Source organism: Gadus morhua, chromosome 10 (assembly GCF_902167405.1).
Source record: "Gadus morhua chromosome 10, gadMor3.0, whole genome shotgun sequence".
Classification (NCBI taxonomy): Eukaryota; Metazoa; Chordata; class Actinopteri; order Gadiformes; family Gadidae; genus Gadus; species Gadus morhua.
In genome coordinates, this window is record NC_044057.1 from 3281397 (window position 1) to 3299569 (window position 18173).

At 44.8% G+C, this 18173-nt stretch overlaps 1 protein-coding gene across 2 annotated transcripts in view; it reads right to left on the minus strand.

Moving 5' to 3' along the window:
- Window positions 1-18173, minus strand: part of LOC115552134 (storkhead-box protein 2) — a 49113-nt gene that overhangs the window by 27460 nt on the left and 3480 nt on the right. Inside the window, exon 1 of one of the 2 annotated variants that reach the window (XM_030367925.1) lies at window positions 9414-10480. The exons of the other annotated variant lie outside the window; for it this stretch is intronic. Coding sequence (XP_030223785.1) covers window positions 9414-9627 — 214 coding nt within the window. The 5' untranslated portion in view covers window positions 9628-10480. Of the gene's footprint in view, window positions 1-9413; window positions 10481-18173 lie in introns of those variants that run through there. 2 annotated transcript variants of the gene reach the window in all.

An 18173-nucleotide genomic window follows, 5' to 3' on the forward strand; every position in this document is an offset into this window, starting at 1 on the left:
GAGCATGGAAGTAAGTATGCAGCCAGAGTTAAAGGGGACCTATTATGCTTTTCGACTTTTATGACCTATAAACGCTGCTATAATGATTGATAGTCATGTTTAACCATACACAAAAAACAATGTAGATTTTCGGGAAACTCTTCCTCTCATCTGGGCGCTTTCAGCATTCTCTGTCAACGCTCGGTTTCGTCCTTCTCCGCCCCCTCGCGCCAACCCAACTCGTTGTGATTGGTTACCTTCCTTGTAGCGCGCGCGCGGGCAGATTTTACCAGGCATATGGGGGCGCGGCAGGAGTGCCTCTACGTAGATGATGAAATGTGAACAAGTGAATCGCAAACGTTGTCCCGAGTGTTTAGCGCTCTGCACAGCCACCCCAGACTGTCAGCAGGGAATACGTCGAAATGCATGTACGTCTTTATTTGACACTTTAGTATGGTTAAACATGACTATCAATCATTATAACAACGTTTATAGGTCATAAAAGTCGAAAAAGCATAATAGGTCCCCTTTAAAGAGTTGTCATCATTACCTCACAAGAACTTCTAGAGCAGTGTGATACCTTGCCTAAATAAAGAAGGTCATATACTCTATCGGGCAGGATAGTCTTGTGGTTAGATGGTTTGACACCAGGTCAAAGAGATCTGGATTCAAACCCAATTACTGCAGTCTACCTGTAAGCAACATAGAGCAAGATTCTAATCACTAGCAGCTAAACAACGACACAGAAATGAATCACGGTAAGGCGCTTTGCATAAAAGCATTTTCGAGAAGGTTATCATGTAACATAGATATTTTGGTTAGATTTCTTTGGGAGGGCAACCACATATAGCATGAGTGTCTCAAACACTCACTGATACTACGGAGTAAACCTGCTTATAACCACAGTGTGTACTGTAGTTGTGTTGGACAGTGCGTTTACGCCACATAACACAATCTGCTCATTACAACAGCGTGTACTTGTGTTGGACAGTGCGTATACAACGTAACCTGATGATTTAGTTGGGCTACCTTCTAATCACCTAGTATAAATAGTTTAGACAGGCAGATTAAACATTTATTTGTACTATTTTTTTAATTATGGCATGATGTCGTTAACCCTCGTTATTACACAAGTCGTGGTCTAGAGTGTGCAGGTGGAATGCAACATAGAGGATTTACTGATTTCAATTGGACTTTCCCATTGATAAGAAGAATATAAAATCTTTTTAAAAAAACGTGAATCAAAATCAATGTATTAAAACTAGAATATTTTTCTTTCCCGTCTAGAGCGACATCTACAAATAAGAATCTCTTAAAGCTACAAAAATGAGAGCAGAAACTCCCCAAATGATGAAGACACAAATCCCAGAGTCAACTAGTCCGAACATGTCCCGGTGCAGCGGGGAAACAGTGTCAGTGTGTGTGCGCGTGAGCGCATGGGTATTGAGGACAGGCTGTCCGGTTGTAATCTGGAAGGCTGGAGCTCTGGCCACAACAGCTGGCTCACTAGATAACCTCTCTCTCTCTCTCTCTCTCTCTCTCTCTCTCTCTCTCTCTCTCTCTCTCTCTCTCTCTCTCTCTCTCTCTCTCTCTCTCTCTCTCTCTCTCTCTCTCTCTCTCTCTCTCTCTCTCTCTCTCTCTCTCTCTCTCTCTCTCTCTCTCTCTCTCTCTCTCTCTCTCTCTCTCTCTCTCTCTCTCTCTCTCTCTCTCTCTCTCGTTGGTGGACACCTGCTACAACACTAGTACTGTTCAGATATGAAGACCCCCCTAACCAGTAGAGTAGATCCCACAAGAGACATTTTGTTACCATGAACATAATATTGACAGACATGAATCAGTAACATCTTTGTGAAATAATCCATGTTCAGTTTTCCCTGGGTTCATTTCATAGGTCCACTGCAGTTACTTATCCCAGACAGTTCACATCAACCACTGGTTCTATTCGGCCACATTCATTTAAAACCAGCGTTAAACTATAGATAAGATGATCAGCTGTTCTAGTGTTGAACTATAGAGGGGTGAACAGCTGTTCTAGTGTTAAACTATAGAATAGATGATCAGCTGTTCTAGTGTGGAACTATAGAGGGGTGATCAGCTGTTCTAGTGTGGAATTATAGAGGGGTGATCAGCTGTTCTAGTGTGGAATTATAGAGGGGTGATCAGCCACTCTGTCATAGTGTTCAAATATAGAGCGGGAGATCAGCTGCTCTGCCAGTGTTAAACTATATAGAGTACGCTGCTCTATAGTCTTCAAACTATAGAGGGGGTGATCCACTGCTCTGTGAGTGTTAACCTATAGAGGTGATCCGCTGCTCTGGCATAGTATTCAACTATAGAGTGTTAAGCGTGTTGTGAATAAAAGTCTGCGTCGATGCCTCAGTGTCGCGAGCGGACGTTGCCATGAAATTTGTTTAAATGTATTTCCGTGAGACTGGGTTGCTCCATCTAGAGGTATGTGCCATGTACACGTCAAGAACCGCAGCGGAACACATTGGACAAAACTCTACCAGATCCTCGGATTGTCACATATCAATTTGTGTGTAAAGTTCTGTTCTGAAAGATATTGTGGTTGTCAAGCACATATATAAAGCACAATTAGAAAATACTTGTGGAGTGAGGTACACTAAATGTGAATGTTGGATGTTTGCATTCAATAAAACGTATGTAACCATCCACAATTTACAGATCAGATTTCTAGTTATTCTTTATTCACTCATGTAAATATAAACGGCAACAGCCATGTGTTCGTTATTGAATTCAGTGTTTTACTCCACAAGGGAATGCCATTAACAAGGGATCAAAATGGATTCAATGAAGCTGGCAAGGTGCTAGTGGGCCCCTAAACCAGTATTTGAAGACGTTCAATAAATTCAGCCTTGTTGCAGAATTACAGCCACTACGAGTTAGACCCACAATGGGCTTTCCCCAAACATCCCATTTTTTAGAGGCGTGTCAAGGTGGAGGGTGGGGGTGTGGCCCTGAGCAGCTTGCGGCCACGATACCATGCGCTAGTGTTTACAGTGGATGCATCGCAATGGTTCGGATTCATAATATCATCCGGATGCGCACACAGCTTTTGGCCGTGTTCTGTAAATATTCTAGAAAACTCTGGGTGCTCCGGCGTAAGTTCCGGAGCTCTATATCTAAATAATATCATATTATATATAGATCCATATAATATAATGTATATTTTATCACAGCCAAAAGTTGTGTGCGCCTCCGGACGATATTATGAATCTCAAACGACTGGGTCTTGTTCTCCCATGTCTTCCACTTCCACATCAATCTGAAGTACAGACTGAACCGCGGCAGTGGGGGGAAAGGGATTGTTGCCGATTTCGGACTCCCGGTACTTCCACAACGAGACTCGTAGTGTTGGTTATCTCGGCCATGGTCGAGAAGGAATTGGGGAAAGGAACTTTGGCTATGACTCCCTGAAGTCCAGATTGAACCGCGACATAGAGGAGACATGGATTGTTCCCCGAGATTGTTGCCCGGGATTTTCTCCTCCTTGGCTCCTCAGCAGCGGGGCTCAGGCGGCGGTGCTCCGGAAGCAGTGCCCCGGCAGCAGGGCTCCGGCAGCAGTGCTCCGGCAGCAGTGCCCCGACAGCAATGCTCCGGAAGCAGGGCTCCGGCGGGAGACAAACCCGGGCAACAATCGAGGGCAACAATCCCTTTCTCCTCCAAGTAACGGTTCAATCTGGACTTCAGGGAGTCAAAGCCAAAGTTCCGGTCCCCCAATTCCTTCTCAACCATGGCCGAGATAACCCCCACTACAAGTCTCATTGTGGAAGTTGGCTACCAGAGACACCAGAGAACCCGACGCAGTCTAGCCTTTTCACCAAATGGGGGCTTTATACAAGCTTGCGTTATTGTGTTGTGTGCCATAAAACCAATAGCAGAACGGTTATCCAAATAAAAAATAAGTTTACAACACTTAAGTTACAGTGTGTGGCGCGCAAACGTCGTAGCTCATCGGCTGGCCAAATTCTCTGGGCGGGAAAAACAGAGAAAGGGGAGGCAACCTCGCCAAATTCCAAATTTGTGCATCTGAGCTTTGTTTTTTCAAAGGCGGAGCAGGATACCTAGTGCTCATTTTACACCTAAAGCCATTTCTAGCCATTGGGGGACCATAGGCAGGCTATAGGGTACTCATATTATTGTTAGAAAACCTCATAAAGTGCATTTTCATGCCATGGGACCTTGAAGGTCTTCAACCCACCTGGTCAGAATTACAGTGTCATACATTTCATTGAGGTTCTCCAAAAGGTAAGAGGGACATATAAAGCCAATATTAATTAACGTTATTTGTTAACAAACCATAAGGAGTTCATGTAGATTCCGATTGACCCTTGGGGTACTGGATGTCATAACTGGGTGAGAATAGAGATGTGGCTCTAACTCCCCACAGCTGGGCCAATTTGCCCATTTCCGTTTTCCATTTTTTGACATTAAGAACAAAGGCCACCAATAACAGCTTAGGTTAGGTCCCTGGTACCTACAATTATATTTTGAGAACAATTATTGTCAATGGGAATCAAAAATGTAATAGATAGCCCCAAATTGATTATCAACATAGTAATATTAGGGCCTTTTTATTTTGGCAAAGGAATTCTAGGAACACACAAACACATTCATTCAAACCTTCACCCTAATGCATTCAGATAACTGACACAGTTTCATGAAGAACACACGAACACCAAGCTCTTAGTCCGTCGGCAGCCAGATGCTGAGGATTTTACTACAAATCACTACGACCATGATCCACTGAGTACGTGTGTGTTTTCTTTTTTTCATTTTCGTTCATGCGCACATGCATCGTCCTGGACAGAAATAGCCAAACGCCTGGCTGGGAGGGATCGGGAGGGGGGGCTACACTAGATATGATTGGGGAGGAGCAGAGAGAACTATATGCAATAATGTGTGAAAGACAGAGGTTGTCATGTGTGACAATGTGAGTGAAGGCAAAAGCATGTGCGTTTAAAGGGTATGTGTGTGTGTGTGTGTGTGTGTGTGTGTGTGTGTGCTGGTATAAAGGGTGTGTGTGTGTGTGTGTGTCTGTTTGTGACTGCGTATGTGTATGTGAGTCGGTGCGTGTGTGTGTGGCAGCAGCACAGAGCATCGCTCAGCAGTCATTGGAGGAGGAGCTACTACAGCTGCCATACAGGAGTGGAGAACCCATTACATCAGCCTGTGTGTGTGTGTGTGTGTGTGTGTGTGTGTGTGTGTGTGTGTGTGTGTGTGTGTGTGTGTGTGTGTGTGTGGAGATGGGGGGGGATGTCACGCCGCAAGCGGTGGCAGCTCATTAAGGGTTAACAAGTTCACAATCCCAGCATGCAACACTGCAGCTACGCGCTTAGAGAGAGCACTGCGCATAGCGGAGTGGAGAGAGGGAGGAAGGAGGAGCCAAGTGTAGGAGAGATGAGGACACAAGAGAGAGAGGATGAGATAGGAAAGGTAATTCTTTCACTAGTAGAACCAGTATGGAGGTTATACACTCCTGACCATTGCATTCAATACCTCATAATTTGTTATATTAAAATAGAATACACTGCATTTTTTGGCCTTGGTCTACTCTAGAATATAACTACACTCAAATAGGGACATGTAAATTTGATGCTATAGTAGGATGTCTTCTTGTGGGTGTACCTTCAACAGTCTCGTTGCCTGTTAGAACTAATGTTCTTAATAGTGGTGTCTTTATAGGGCCTATAGTGTCTTTATAGGGCCTAACTGGTCTTAACAGGACCTATAGCGTCTCTATAGGGCCTGAAGAGTCTTTATAGGTTCTCAGGTGTCTTCATAGGGCCTAAAGGTTCTTTATAGGGCCTATTGTGTCTTTAAAGGGCCTATGGTTTCTATATAGGGCCTAAAGAGTCTATATAGGGCCAATAGTGGCGTAATAGGGCCTATAGCTTCTCTATAGGGCCTAAAGGGTCTTTATAGGGCCTATAGCGTTTCTAAAGGGCCTAAAGGGTCTTTATACGGTCTATGGCAGGGGTACTCAAGTAGAAATGATGAGGGGCCACAAAAAAATAATTCTGTGACTCAAGGGGCCAGTCGGTATACGTGTGGTCGGATATATGCTCTGTTTTAGACGTAACGCGTAAGCACGTAAGATACATAACCCCCCCTTGCGCGGTAAAATATCCCCCCTTACGTGCTTAAGTGCGTCGGCCAAAATTCCTGACTATGCGACTGAAACACTACGCCCCTAAGCAGCTCGCAAAGACTGTGATTGGCCAGCTAACCACATCCTGTCAGGAGTCTCACATTTCCGGTTTTACAGCATAATAGCGCCATTTTTAAAAGGCCGTGACAGAAGCGAATGAAGAATTTTGAAGGAGAAGAAGATTTCCACTTCCATGCCCACAGATTTCCACTTCCACGCCCACAGATTCGTTCGTTGCTCCCCCTACTGTTCTGGCGGAGAATCCCCTTGCAACACGCGCAATCCTTAAGGAACCTTAAAGGAACCGTAAATCAAAACTTGTCTAAAACAAGTCCCTTGTGTAAATTACGTGCTTACGTCTCTGCGTCTAAAACGACCCTAAATCGGCCTTGACTGCTGCTGAGATGGACTGTCTGCCTCGAGTTTGGGAGGGCTGGAGCGGTCTGTGGGCTGGAGTGCTATCTGTTTATCGTTGCAACCCCCAGCCTCGTATTGAGATCGCGGCACGCGGTTTCAAAATAAGAGCGCCCAGCACGATTATTATTATTATTATTTTTAATAATTAAAAAAACTTTTCAAAACAGCTCGAGGGCCATTAATAGACACCCCGCGGGCCACAAAAGGCCCGCGGGCCGCTACTTGAGTATGACTGGTCTATGGTGTCTTCATAAGGCCTAACGGCTCTTTATAGGGCTATAGGGCTGCCCGGACCCTTACAGTAAAACGTCAAGGGTGTCAAGCAGTTCCCCTCTATCCATCAACCAGCACCCATTTGTATTCCTTACCTTGCATGGGTTTTTGATTTCTTTATTTTTATAATCGTACACTGAGGATTTGGTATAACCTTGGTCCCTTCAAGGAATACTGCATACATGGTTAGCATTGGCAAGACGAGCCACCTAGTGACCCCAGCAATCATTTAATATAGGCCATTTCACGTGGATACTTGAAGTTTTAACACGGTTAGTCTCGCGTGTTCAGCGTTTGGGCAGAAAGTGCACGATATTGTCGGACTGCTCCATAGTTGGACTGCATTATATTGTTGGTCATGTTAAAGAAAAAGTACATTATGTAAATTATTTGGGAACCTTTCTTTATGCAAACATCTTTGCAATAATGAACCAGGTTAAAAAGGTGCCTTGAACAATCAACAGCATTAGCTCTGAGAATGTCTTTCATATAAAAGCAAGATTAGTATTGGAACTGACATATCCTAACCAAATCAATATCGAATCTAATTAAGTGAATTGAATCGAGGCCTTATAAATCAAAGTAATCAAATGGAGGTTTTTAGGTACAAATATTTCATTCTGAAAGTGACCGTGTATCAGTAGCCTACAGCAGACTGATTCAAAATATAGCCAAGAACCAAATGGGCCGCACAAACATGGTGGTGTGTTACATCTATCAAAATGCTGTTTGGATCAAATTGTTGGAAAATGGTCAGAAGGAAAAGTGACATCATCTGGAACCATTATATTAAGTCAATTAGCAACAGCATTCGGGGAGATGGTCTTAAATTGGTCCCAGCTGACGGCATTGGCCAAACATATCAAAGGAAGTGACATCATCTGGCATCAATCTGGTCAAATTACAATAGCCTTTGTCTCACGAGGTGTCCCTGAGGTAAGATATTAGTGTTGCGTTTCTACTTAGGTGCTTTCAGATGCTAATGACCGCATGAAGGTGGAGTCCACACAGAACCAGCACTAAGTGGAGGATAAACCACTACATGGGGAACTGCTACAAGATTGTGTCAGCCAATACTACAGCAGAAACATAAACGCAATCCTTAAATCTGTAGAGTAAAAATCATGCCTAATTTAAATATCACCTCTATAAACGAATACGTCAAGACCATGACCAACACTGCTCCAACACAGGCCGTGCATTTACCATATAAAGGCATACTTATAGTTCCTGGTCAATGCAAAGCTGTTCGTTGACTTGGAAATCTTTGTTCAAAGTGTTGAATTAATGCCAAGCCCCAAGAGCACCCAAAGCAACACTCCTGCGGAGAGGTTCCTGGTTTGATTCCAGGCTTGTCGCTCATCCTGGGGCGAGGTTGCTAGGGGATGAGAGAATGATCTGGGTGCATGCGCTTGTGTCCTCCCCGTTCACACGGCTATGAATGAAATGTGTTGCAATACAAACATAGCACTGCTTTAAAACTCCCTTGTTTGCCAACACACTCTCACTGTTTTCAAAGAAGAGTAGCGAATCACTCCCCTTCCTCCCAAGTAGATGCTGTTAGCTACCGCGAGAACAATAGTTCCTACGATGTTACATCCCTGGTGACAACAGAAACCATCGATGTACCTTTCACAATAGGCCAGTTTACACACAGTCCTGCACACAGAATCATTTGCATGCATTGTAAATGTAAGGTGATGCCATATGTCATTTGTTCCACCGTTACCCACGAGAGGCTGCCAATTGATCTCAACACGCAGGATCAAGGTTGACTTGGTTTTGTGTGCCTCTAAATCTTTGCAGTAGATGTCCAACCATCGTCGGTATTAAATCCAAAATACTGAACTCTGAGGATTGAAACCATTTTCTGACGATTACCAAATAATACTTCAGATATGAACTACTAGAGACACAAACTCCTATAGACATGAACCACTAGAGACATGAACTTCTAAAGACACAAACTACTAGAGAGACACAAACTCCTAGAGACACGAACTCCTAGAGACACAAACTCCTACAGACACAAACTCCTACAGACATAAACTACTACAGACACAAACTACTACGGACACAAACTACTAGAGACATGGGCAGAACTCACAGAATCAGCCCTATTCACGTTATTCAGCAAGTTTCATCAGCAACATACCAGTCAGTAAATAAGGAAACTCTTAGCCGTAAGTCTAGGACAGAGGAGAATGCATTGAGTAGCTCATCCTTCGTGAGCATTTAAATGTTGATTCAGGTGGATACTGGGACGCAAACATTGTTATCCTCCTTTACTACTCTCTTGCGTTATCTATTTCTGCCTCTGGGTATATTTCAATGACACTGCATTGCCATATAGGAAAGTAAACCAGCTACATAGATGGTGATGGGAAACGGTGATGTGGAGTTACATTCTTTTCATGGACGAGCTTGAAACCTTTCTAGGTGAAGTGTTACTGGGCTGCTGCAATAATCACGTCAGAAACCATTTCAAACCAGTTTAGACGGATCAGATGCAGCACATTGAGGACCTGAAACACGACATACTCTGCAGCCTTGATCTGTTGGTGTACAATACCTGGTTGCACGTAGGCAGGCGGGCTCTGACACATATACTGCGGGGGGTGGCGGTGGGGCTTGCTGTGTTTGTGGCTCCTGTAGTCTTTCTCACTACGGGAACGCCTGGAGACCCGCTGAGGCTCCACCGACACCGGAGGAACCGGCACGAAGCGCTCCGAGAGGTCGGCGCTGGGCCAGCCCCGCCTCAGAGTGGCACTGCTCGCCTTCTTCATCGTCCTATAGTTCACGCGACAAGATGACTTGTCGTGTCGTTTGGGGGTTTTACAAAAGTGTTTCCAAAGGAGTCGTCTTTATCTAGCGTTCAGTAGGATGTGGGGAGTGTGTGGACGGTAGTCCTTTGAGGTCACGTGAACTCCATCCCGTTATGCTTTTTGGTGGAAAGAATTAAAGGTGTAACAAAATGTATGTGGTGAAGAGAGGTGCTGTGGTCCCACGGCTGCTCCGGTTCCTGACACATCGCCACATGGTCACTGGGGAGGCTGACCTGGAGGTCACTGGGCTACACACACAAGTTATGGAGAGGGAGTGCTGGGGGTGGGGGGGTCCTGCAGCCCCCTATTAGTCCTCATGCCGTCCCCCAGTCACGACAAAGCCACGGTTGGCCGGACTAAGCCTCCATCAAGCTAGGCTGCTCCCATCCGGGGTCAAACGACACCTCTTACCCACAAACATCCACACACAGCGCAGACAAAATCTGAGAGACACACGAAACGCTTCTGCACACACACACACACACACACACACACACACACAGACACACACACCCACACACTCAAGTCAAGGAGGCCGAAGAGTCCTTGTATCCTTGTACCTTTATGTCCTTGTACCTAAAGGAAAAGAAGGGAATAAATCCAGTCGCGGCTTCGTTTACCCTCACTCCTTGCTGGGCTCCCTATTCATGTGCAGCTAGCAGCATTAGCATTAGCCTCAGTGCTAGTGAACCAGATAGCGTCATCGTGTGTAAGGGCGGCGGGTGGGGGGGGTTCTCCCCCTCTTACGCTAGCCACGGGGGTCAGTGAGGGTAGCGTTACTACAGAGAGACACGGGCAGCATGAGGGAAGGAGAAGCCTCCGGAGAGCGGGCGGGCGGGCCGGGGGGAAGGAGGGAGGCAGCGGGGGGGGGGGGGGGGGGGGGGGGGGGGCGCGCTAACACAAAAGAGTCAGGGAAGGAAGAGGCTGAGCGGCCATTGGAGGGAGGAGATACAGAGAAAGAGTCTCCCTGGGAAACGCAGCGCGCGCTCCCTCCCGCCTCTCCGCCCGCCGCTCCTCTAGCTCTCCATCCAGAGTCCTTCCAGCCTAGTCCGTCCGTCTGGCGGAAACCCCGCAAACGCTTTGCTAGAGGAAAGACCCCCCCTTGAAAAAGGGGAAAATTTGGAGTGACAACAGATGTGTGTTTGCGTGCGTGCGTGAGTGAGCGAGTGTGTGTGTGTGTATGAGCATGCGTGAGCTCCTCTACCCGCCTCTGAGCAAAAGGTGGCGGATGGAGAATAACGTTAGAAAAAGGACGGGAAGGAAATCCACAAATCTAGGAAAAGAGCGAGGAGAACCAAAAAGATTAATTCCCGGGAAAGAAAATCCGCCGTGGTTCAGTGCTGTTGTTTTTCCCTTTGTCTTTCCTCATCTCTGTTCCGTCCATTTCCGAGCGTTTCCCTGCCTGCTCCCTCGCTCGCTGGATCTGCCGCGCTCTCCTTCCCTCGCGCTGTTATTGTGCTGCTGACGCGGAGGAGGAGGAGAGGGAGGGGGTAACGGGAGGGAGAGAGGCAGGGAGAGAGAGCGGGAAGGGCAGGAGACATGTCAGTCAAACACTCGCCCCCCCCCCCCCTCCTTTTCTCCCTCTCTCTCCTGTTTTTTTGCGGGGATTGTGATGATGTCAGGGTCCATTCACAGAATAGAGCGCTCCCACCACAACCTCTGAACACTGATGCGTGTCACATAGTAGTAAGCAGAGCACTTTGAGAAGGAGTGCCGGGCCAGGGGACTCAACTGTATGTTTATGTGTGAAGTTAGAATTTATCACTGGCTGACCGCCAGGTCCTCAAGCCAGCCAATCAGCTTCTGTCTCTTAGCTTTGCTCTTTAGTTAGCACTGCGCTGACCAAATGCTGCAACCTACACAGCAACACAGGCAACAGCTAGCATTTGCAGATAGCCGCAATAAAGCCCTCACCTTTTGTAGCCTCACGACACCTCTTCAAGTCAACCGTTTGGCTCACTGTCTATAAAATCCAGCTACACATTCCCTCACTCAGCATCATCACGTAAAATAACCCATGTCCTCTCTCTAGGCCAACATATAGCACATTCCTTCACCAGCTCAGTTCAGGCTCCTGCAACCCTTAGCAGAGCACTGCCACACGCCCCAGCCGGGTACAGAACACAACCAAGATATCCATCCTCAAGTAAGCCAGCCTTCACAGTCCCCAACCGAACCAGGGGGGGGGGGGGGGGGGGGAACAAAACAAAGCTGCTAGCCCCAGTACTTGCCCACAGCTATCCCACAGCTAGCCCACAGCTAGCTAGCCCCACAGTTAGCCCACAGCTAGCTAGCCCCACAGTTAGCCAGAGGCTGACCACTGACACTAAGGCTATTGTTCATATGTGTTACCATTACAGGTCATTTCCAAATGTGGTAAATGGACAGCATTTATATCACCCTTTACTAACTAGCGGCCACTCAAAGCTCTCAAACCCATTTGCTCACTGTATACGTCTTATAGAGTATACCACGTGTCCCTCCGCAAGTTTGGAGAACTTGGCATGGGTGCAATAGTGCAGACATGCTATCTAGCTCCATGTATCCAGTTTAGCTCTACAGCGTATTGCGGGAGATAATGACATCACAGCACTTCTCTAAATGGGTAGAAGGTTGAAGGTCACCGACGCAACTCCCCCCCCCCATCCACCCAAACACCACCTCTAGAGGGAAACGTTGAAAGATGTAGAGTGTGCGTGCAGTCATTCTTCTTCCAGCTATAGCAGCTGTGAGGATAGCTGCTGAGGTCTCTCTGTGCAGGCCACTGGTTAATTTGAAGAATCATACCAATGATCGTAAGAAAAGATTTACTAGTCGATCGTTGTTTACTCAGGCAGCCATCATTGTTGAGAAAACCTTACTTTGTCTGGGCTTAATAGCAAAAACTAATTGACAAAACCAATAGGAAAAGTAAATACAATAGTTTCTGTCTCACAACCATAAACTGTACCTCAATTAAACTTAGTAAAGTATTGAATAATATTTCACATTATTATAAGAATCAAATTTTATTTCACGTTTGCCAGCAATAATAAAGTATGGACATTCTCCTAGCCTGCCATTAAACCAATAATAGTTACTACAAAACACAAAAAGTACAGTCATACTAAAAACACAGGACTGAATCACTGAACATAACCAGCTGCTGGCAATTGCACTTCTAAATGCTACAACATTAGCATATTATTCACCAGGATGTGTTGAAAGACTGTAGGAGCAACCTTGGCAGAGGTAGTTACCGATATACTACCGAGACATACATAAGTAAAAAAAACACAAACACAGCATTGGACTTGGGCCATACTGATTCCTTTCTGGCTGGAGCACACACACACACACACACACACACACACACACACACACACACACACACACACACACACACACACACACACACACACACACACACACACACACACACACACACACACACACACACACACACACACACACACACACCAAAATGTTTACACCCAAAGGATTTCACTGCTCTTAATAAGCCTACGATGTAGACTGGAAGAATACAATTCACAACGTGGTCCAACGTGGTTTAGTCTACATTTAGATTGGTTTACGTAATTGTAGATTGGATAAGCAGAACCATTTCGGTAAACACACTCAGCTGTAATTACAGCGACTTGGACTTCGTTGCCCGTAAATGTATGAGCTGTTTACCTTCTAAAAACTAGTCACCGCCTCAGTCGACTGTGGTGTTATCCAGGGAACTAGTAAGCCACTGAGGAGGACAACCAGGGAACTAGTTAATCAGTGAAAGGAGGTCAACCAGGGAACTAGTTAGCCAGTGAGGAAGTCAACAAAGGGAATGAGTTAGACAGTGAGAGGAGGTCAACCAGGGAACTAGTTAGTCAGTGAGAGGAGGTCAACCAGGGAGTTAGTTAGTCAGTGAGAGGAGGTCAACAAGGGAACTAATTAGTCGATGAGGAGATCACGGGGGAAAGAATGCCAGCTGTCCTTTGTCTTTCCATCATGGTAGCCCCATTCCTCCCCCTTGTCTGGTCTGAGGTGGGGAGGACGGGCCGGAGACGAGACCCACTGAACACACAGTGGGTTAATTGTGATCCAATATGTGGAAATATAAATTGTTGGGCTATTCATTCTCTATACACATTAATGCAATGCAACCAAAGTTGGTCCCAAGGAGCTGTAAGACACATTTGTCTTCACATTTCTGCTTTCTGTACCATCTCTGATGTGAACTAATGATTACATGTGGTTATACTTTTCAAATAGAGTATTTTCATATAGTTTATTTTTTTTAACCTTTATTTTACCAAGCAAGAATTGCCTGAGATCAAATAACCTCTTTTTCGAGCAAAGCTTGGCCACGACGGCAGCAGTAAAATATAGTGAAATTATAAGACAAACCTAAAAAGAAAGTACAGACATAGTAGAGACAAATACAGTCCAGAGGGTGAGGAAGGAGGAGGCAGATACACAATAAAAGCACAATTTTGTGATGATGATAAACTACTATGCAGTGAAACATTAACACACACAAACATTAACACACACAAACATTTGCAATTAAAAAACTCTTGAGCTGAGTTTTAAAATCATTAATAGTGATGAATTCCTGTAATTTTGGTGTTATTTTAAAACTGTTCCAGGCGGAGGGAGCAGAGTACATGAAGGCCCTCTTCCCAAACTCAGTACGAGTTCTGGGGACTGAGGTAGATAGAAATTCCGGAGAGCCCAAACTGTATGATGGATTTGATTTAAAAGCGAGGTAGGAGCAGAGATATTAAGCGAGCAGTCCAGTAATTGCTTTGTAAATGAAGGTGTACAAATGAAGAAGCCTACGAGCTGACAAGGTGAACCGGCCCTCTTTAGAGTACAGGGTGCAATGACGGGAGAGTGATTTACAGCTGGTAATGAATCTTAATGCACATTGATAAGTAGCATCCAGCCTATGCAATGGCTTCACCAGGTTGACAGAAGAAAACAAGCGGCAAAATCAAAGCGGTGTGAGATCATTTTAGATGACGGTTCTGCCCCAGCCACTCCAGTCAGGCAATATAATTAAAATACTGTTGAGAAGTGGAGTTTTAGCGGGGTCTGTTTATTCAAACAATGTCACTCCCCTTTAATTGGCCTGGCAGGTCTCACATGAAGCCTTCATGTGAGGGGTAATCTGATGCTAAAATGTTTGTGGGTATATACACAATGTAATTCCTGTGAAGATCTTACTTGAATGGATTCTACTTTGTTTCAATGTAGGCCTATCAAAAGAATAGTTGTCTCAAGAGTGGTTTTATGTGATAAGGAAACAGAAAGGTTAGCATTCTCTGCAAAAGGGACATTCCTGTCAATCTGCCCCATTTGCTTGAAACAAATACCTTTTTATTTTTTATGTAAATTGTTTTAAGAAAAGCATTAAGAAAATGTGTGATTACACCATCATGATGGAAGGAAGTACAGAAGAACAACTGCTACTTTCTGCCATCCTGCACTTCAGTAACACAACAGCTTCTGTACACCTAGCCCGTAGCACAAGGAGCTAGCTAAACAAGGTGAAATCGTAGCTCTACTCCTGTCCCATTCCCTTGCAAATAATCTGTATCTGCCCCTGATCCCAGAAAAACCTCTACTCTTCATCCGATCAGTCAAGATTTGGAAAATTGAATTTACACATGTATTGGCCCACATAATGTAATCTGTGCCTTGCTGGCAACTAGCATGTAGATGTAGTTTCTGACTCAACTTCAAACTAACCTCCAAAAGGGATTGTCACTTGAAATCAATCATTAAAAAATAAAATGAACAAAGTGTGTGTGTGTGTATGTGTATGTGTGTGTGTGTGTGTGTGTGTGTGTGTGTGTGACAGCAATGCCAGTTTGCCAAGAATCGGTGTAGTCGTCGACTTATCATGGCAAACGGTCAGATATAGCCTGAACTACTGTAATGCCACAACCGTACGGCCTTTAGGTTCTCAAAAGCGCACACACGGACATACACACGCAAAACCAACAAGGGAATTAAGGGGGCATTGTAGGACAGTTAAGTAATCACACAAGGAGTACTCTCTATTGCAGTACAACAATACATTACCCACATGACAGTATTTCACAAATGTTTGTCAAAAAATTGAAAGGTATAGAATAAGTACTGTCTCCCCCCCATGAGATAATGACAAAAATCTAGAGATGAGAGGTGGAGATAAAGACCACACCACTCTCTACACCAACAGGTACGATGGTTCTCTGCAGGTCTGATTTAGACCATTGGAAGAGAGAGGCAACGGACATGATGATAGCCTTCATTTAGCCTGAGTTAAGTATCGGTAGGGAAGAGATTAACAACAAGAGGATCAAGAGAAAGTATTCCGAGGGTCAGGAGTGACGAGAAGAAAGTAAAGAATGAAACAAGAGTAATAAGGAGAACAAAACATGTGCCAAGCAAATGGGGCTAAACTGCGATGTTTTGATGGAGAAGGGTTGAGGCCTGACTCTTCAATGCAAACATGATTATCGACGGCATGGGACAGGAATCTGTGGCATGGCCATATCCATGACGTGGCAAAAGATTGGAGCAATTTCAAGGCAATACAATGCAAACACACAAAATCACATCCATGAACCATGATGAACCCACACTCCCTGCTGCAGGCCGGGAAACAATAGCTCCTTAGTAAGGGAGAAGGAATGCCTGCAGCTGCCTGCAAGAGTTAAATGTGAATATAAACATTATCACTAACGGGGGGGGGTTATGATTTGAGGAGGAAATGGAGGGGTGGAGGGTGGGCCCCATAAACAGAACAAGCACTTTGAGCATCAAAGACCACTTGAGATTTATAGGGCGGCATGTCATGACATTGATAGAGTTTATAGGTTTTTACGATTTCAGCTTTAATTTTTTTCCCTATATGATGTCATTACAGTTCAACTATTGATCCATGCTATACAGAGAAATTTTCATTACTGTGTAACACTTACACCTTGTGGACAAGTAATGCAATTACAATATATGGATTATATCCATGCTGTATATTCACATCAGATCTACGCTTTACAAGAATAGAGAGTACTGATTTGAGTGCTGGTACGATATTTGCAACATTTAAAAAAGGCAACTGCCAGCAAGCAACACGAATGTGAGACATTGTATTGAATCATATACATTAAACTTCTGGACTTGTCATGTAATGTTCCACATCTTAAATGATCCCTTGAAGTCAGAATGCTCCTCCCTGTCATTCTGATGTCCTGTGTAGGTGTTGGACCAGCAGACTTGAAGGGCCTATTTAATTACACCAGGGTACGATAGTCATGTTTCAACTACCTTAGAAGATGGACTTTTAGGCTATAAACTTCAGAAGCCTCCCCAGCCACACGAGGGCAGCTGGCCACACAATTACCACCAGAGTCTTACAGGCTGCAAGCACAATACTTATTTACTGGGGTCCATATTTAACAATGGCTGAAGAAGACGACATGAAATGGGATTCCGTTTGACTTCTGGAGTATAGCATATCCCTGAGTGAAAAGAAACGTAATAGATGAGGGAGAAAACATTGGCAAAATTCCATTATAACATTTTGCAAAAATGACCTGTTAGCCAGCCAGTTACTACAGGCTTTATGACAGGGAGCACGACATTTAAAAAATTATATTGTAGGGTATTACAATTTTTTTTTTAATAAGGGAATAATATGTTCATGGATATGAGCTAAGAGGTTCACCAAGCTATCATTAGAGATCCAAATTGTTGTCACCACTAGTCAAAATTGCATTCTTTCAAATTTGGCGGGGGTGTGCTGGCACCACATGACCACAGGGTGGCAGCAGTTAGTAGATGTTGTAGGACCCAGACCGCTCAGAATGCAAAGAAACATTTCAGACTGCAGCACTGTCCTGTGTGTAGCATGTATTCCAGAGATCTGGAGTTGGGGAGATGAGAAAAAACAATCTGGAGGGTCTGTTATATTTATATTCTTTATTTTGTGTGTGTACAGGCTTTGATTCAGCTGCAATGTGTTTGCTTTGGGCTCACAGCTAGAAGCCAGACAGGCTCTTTGAAATTGATGATTTTAATGAATAGCCTTATAGCTTTAGATTGAGAGAGGAGACAGAGATACAGAGGTAAGTAGGAACCCTGCGCGCCTGCAGGCAATGGACAGTTGGCAGCGCCTCAGACAAGGGGTTTGGCAGACACGTATAGACACACACAGAAATGAAAGGTGTCTTCAAACACCATTACAAACCACCTCAAACACACCATCTATTCAGGGATTGCGACCACACACACACACACACACACACACACGAGTGGGAGAGAAAGTGCAAAAGACAGATGCGTTGGAAGTATTTTTCTTGATTAAAGGCTCAAATCAAAAACGATCTTCACTTTGTGTGCCCAGAACAGACAAAGACAGTAACAGTAACAGAGACGGAGACAGTCACGGAGACAGTCGTAGGGACAGAGCCAGAGACAGACACAGAGAAAGAGACAGAGACTCTGTGTGTGTGAGTGTGAGTGTGATACATAAA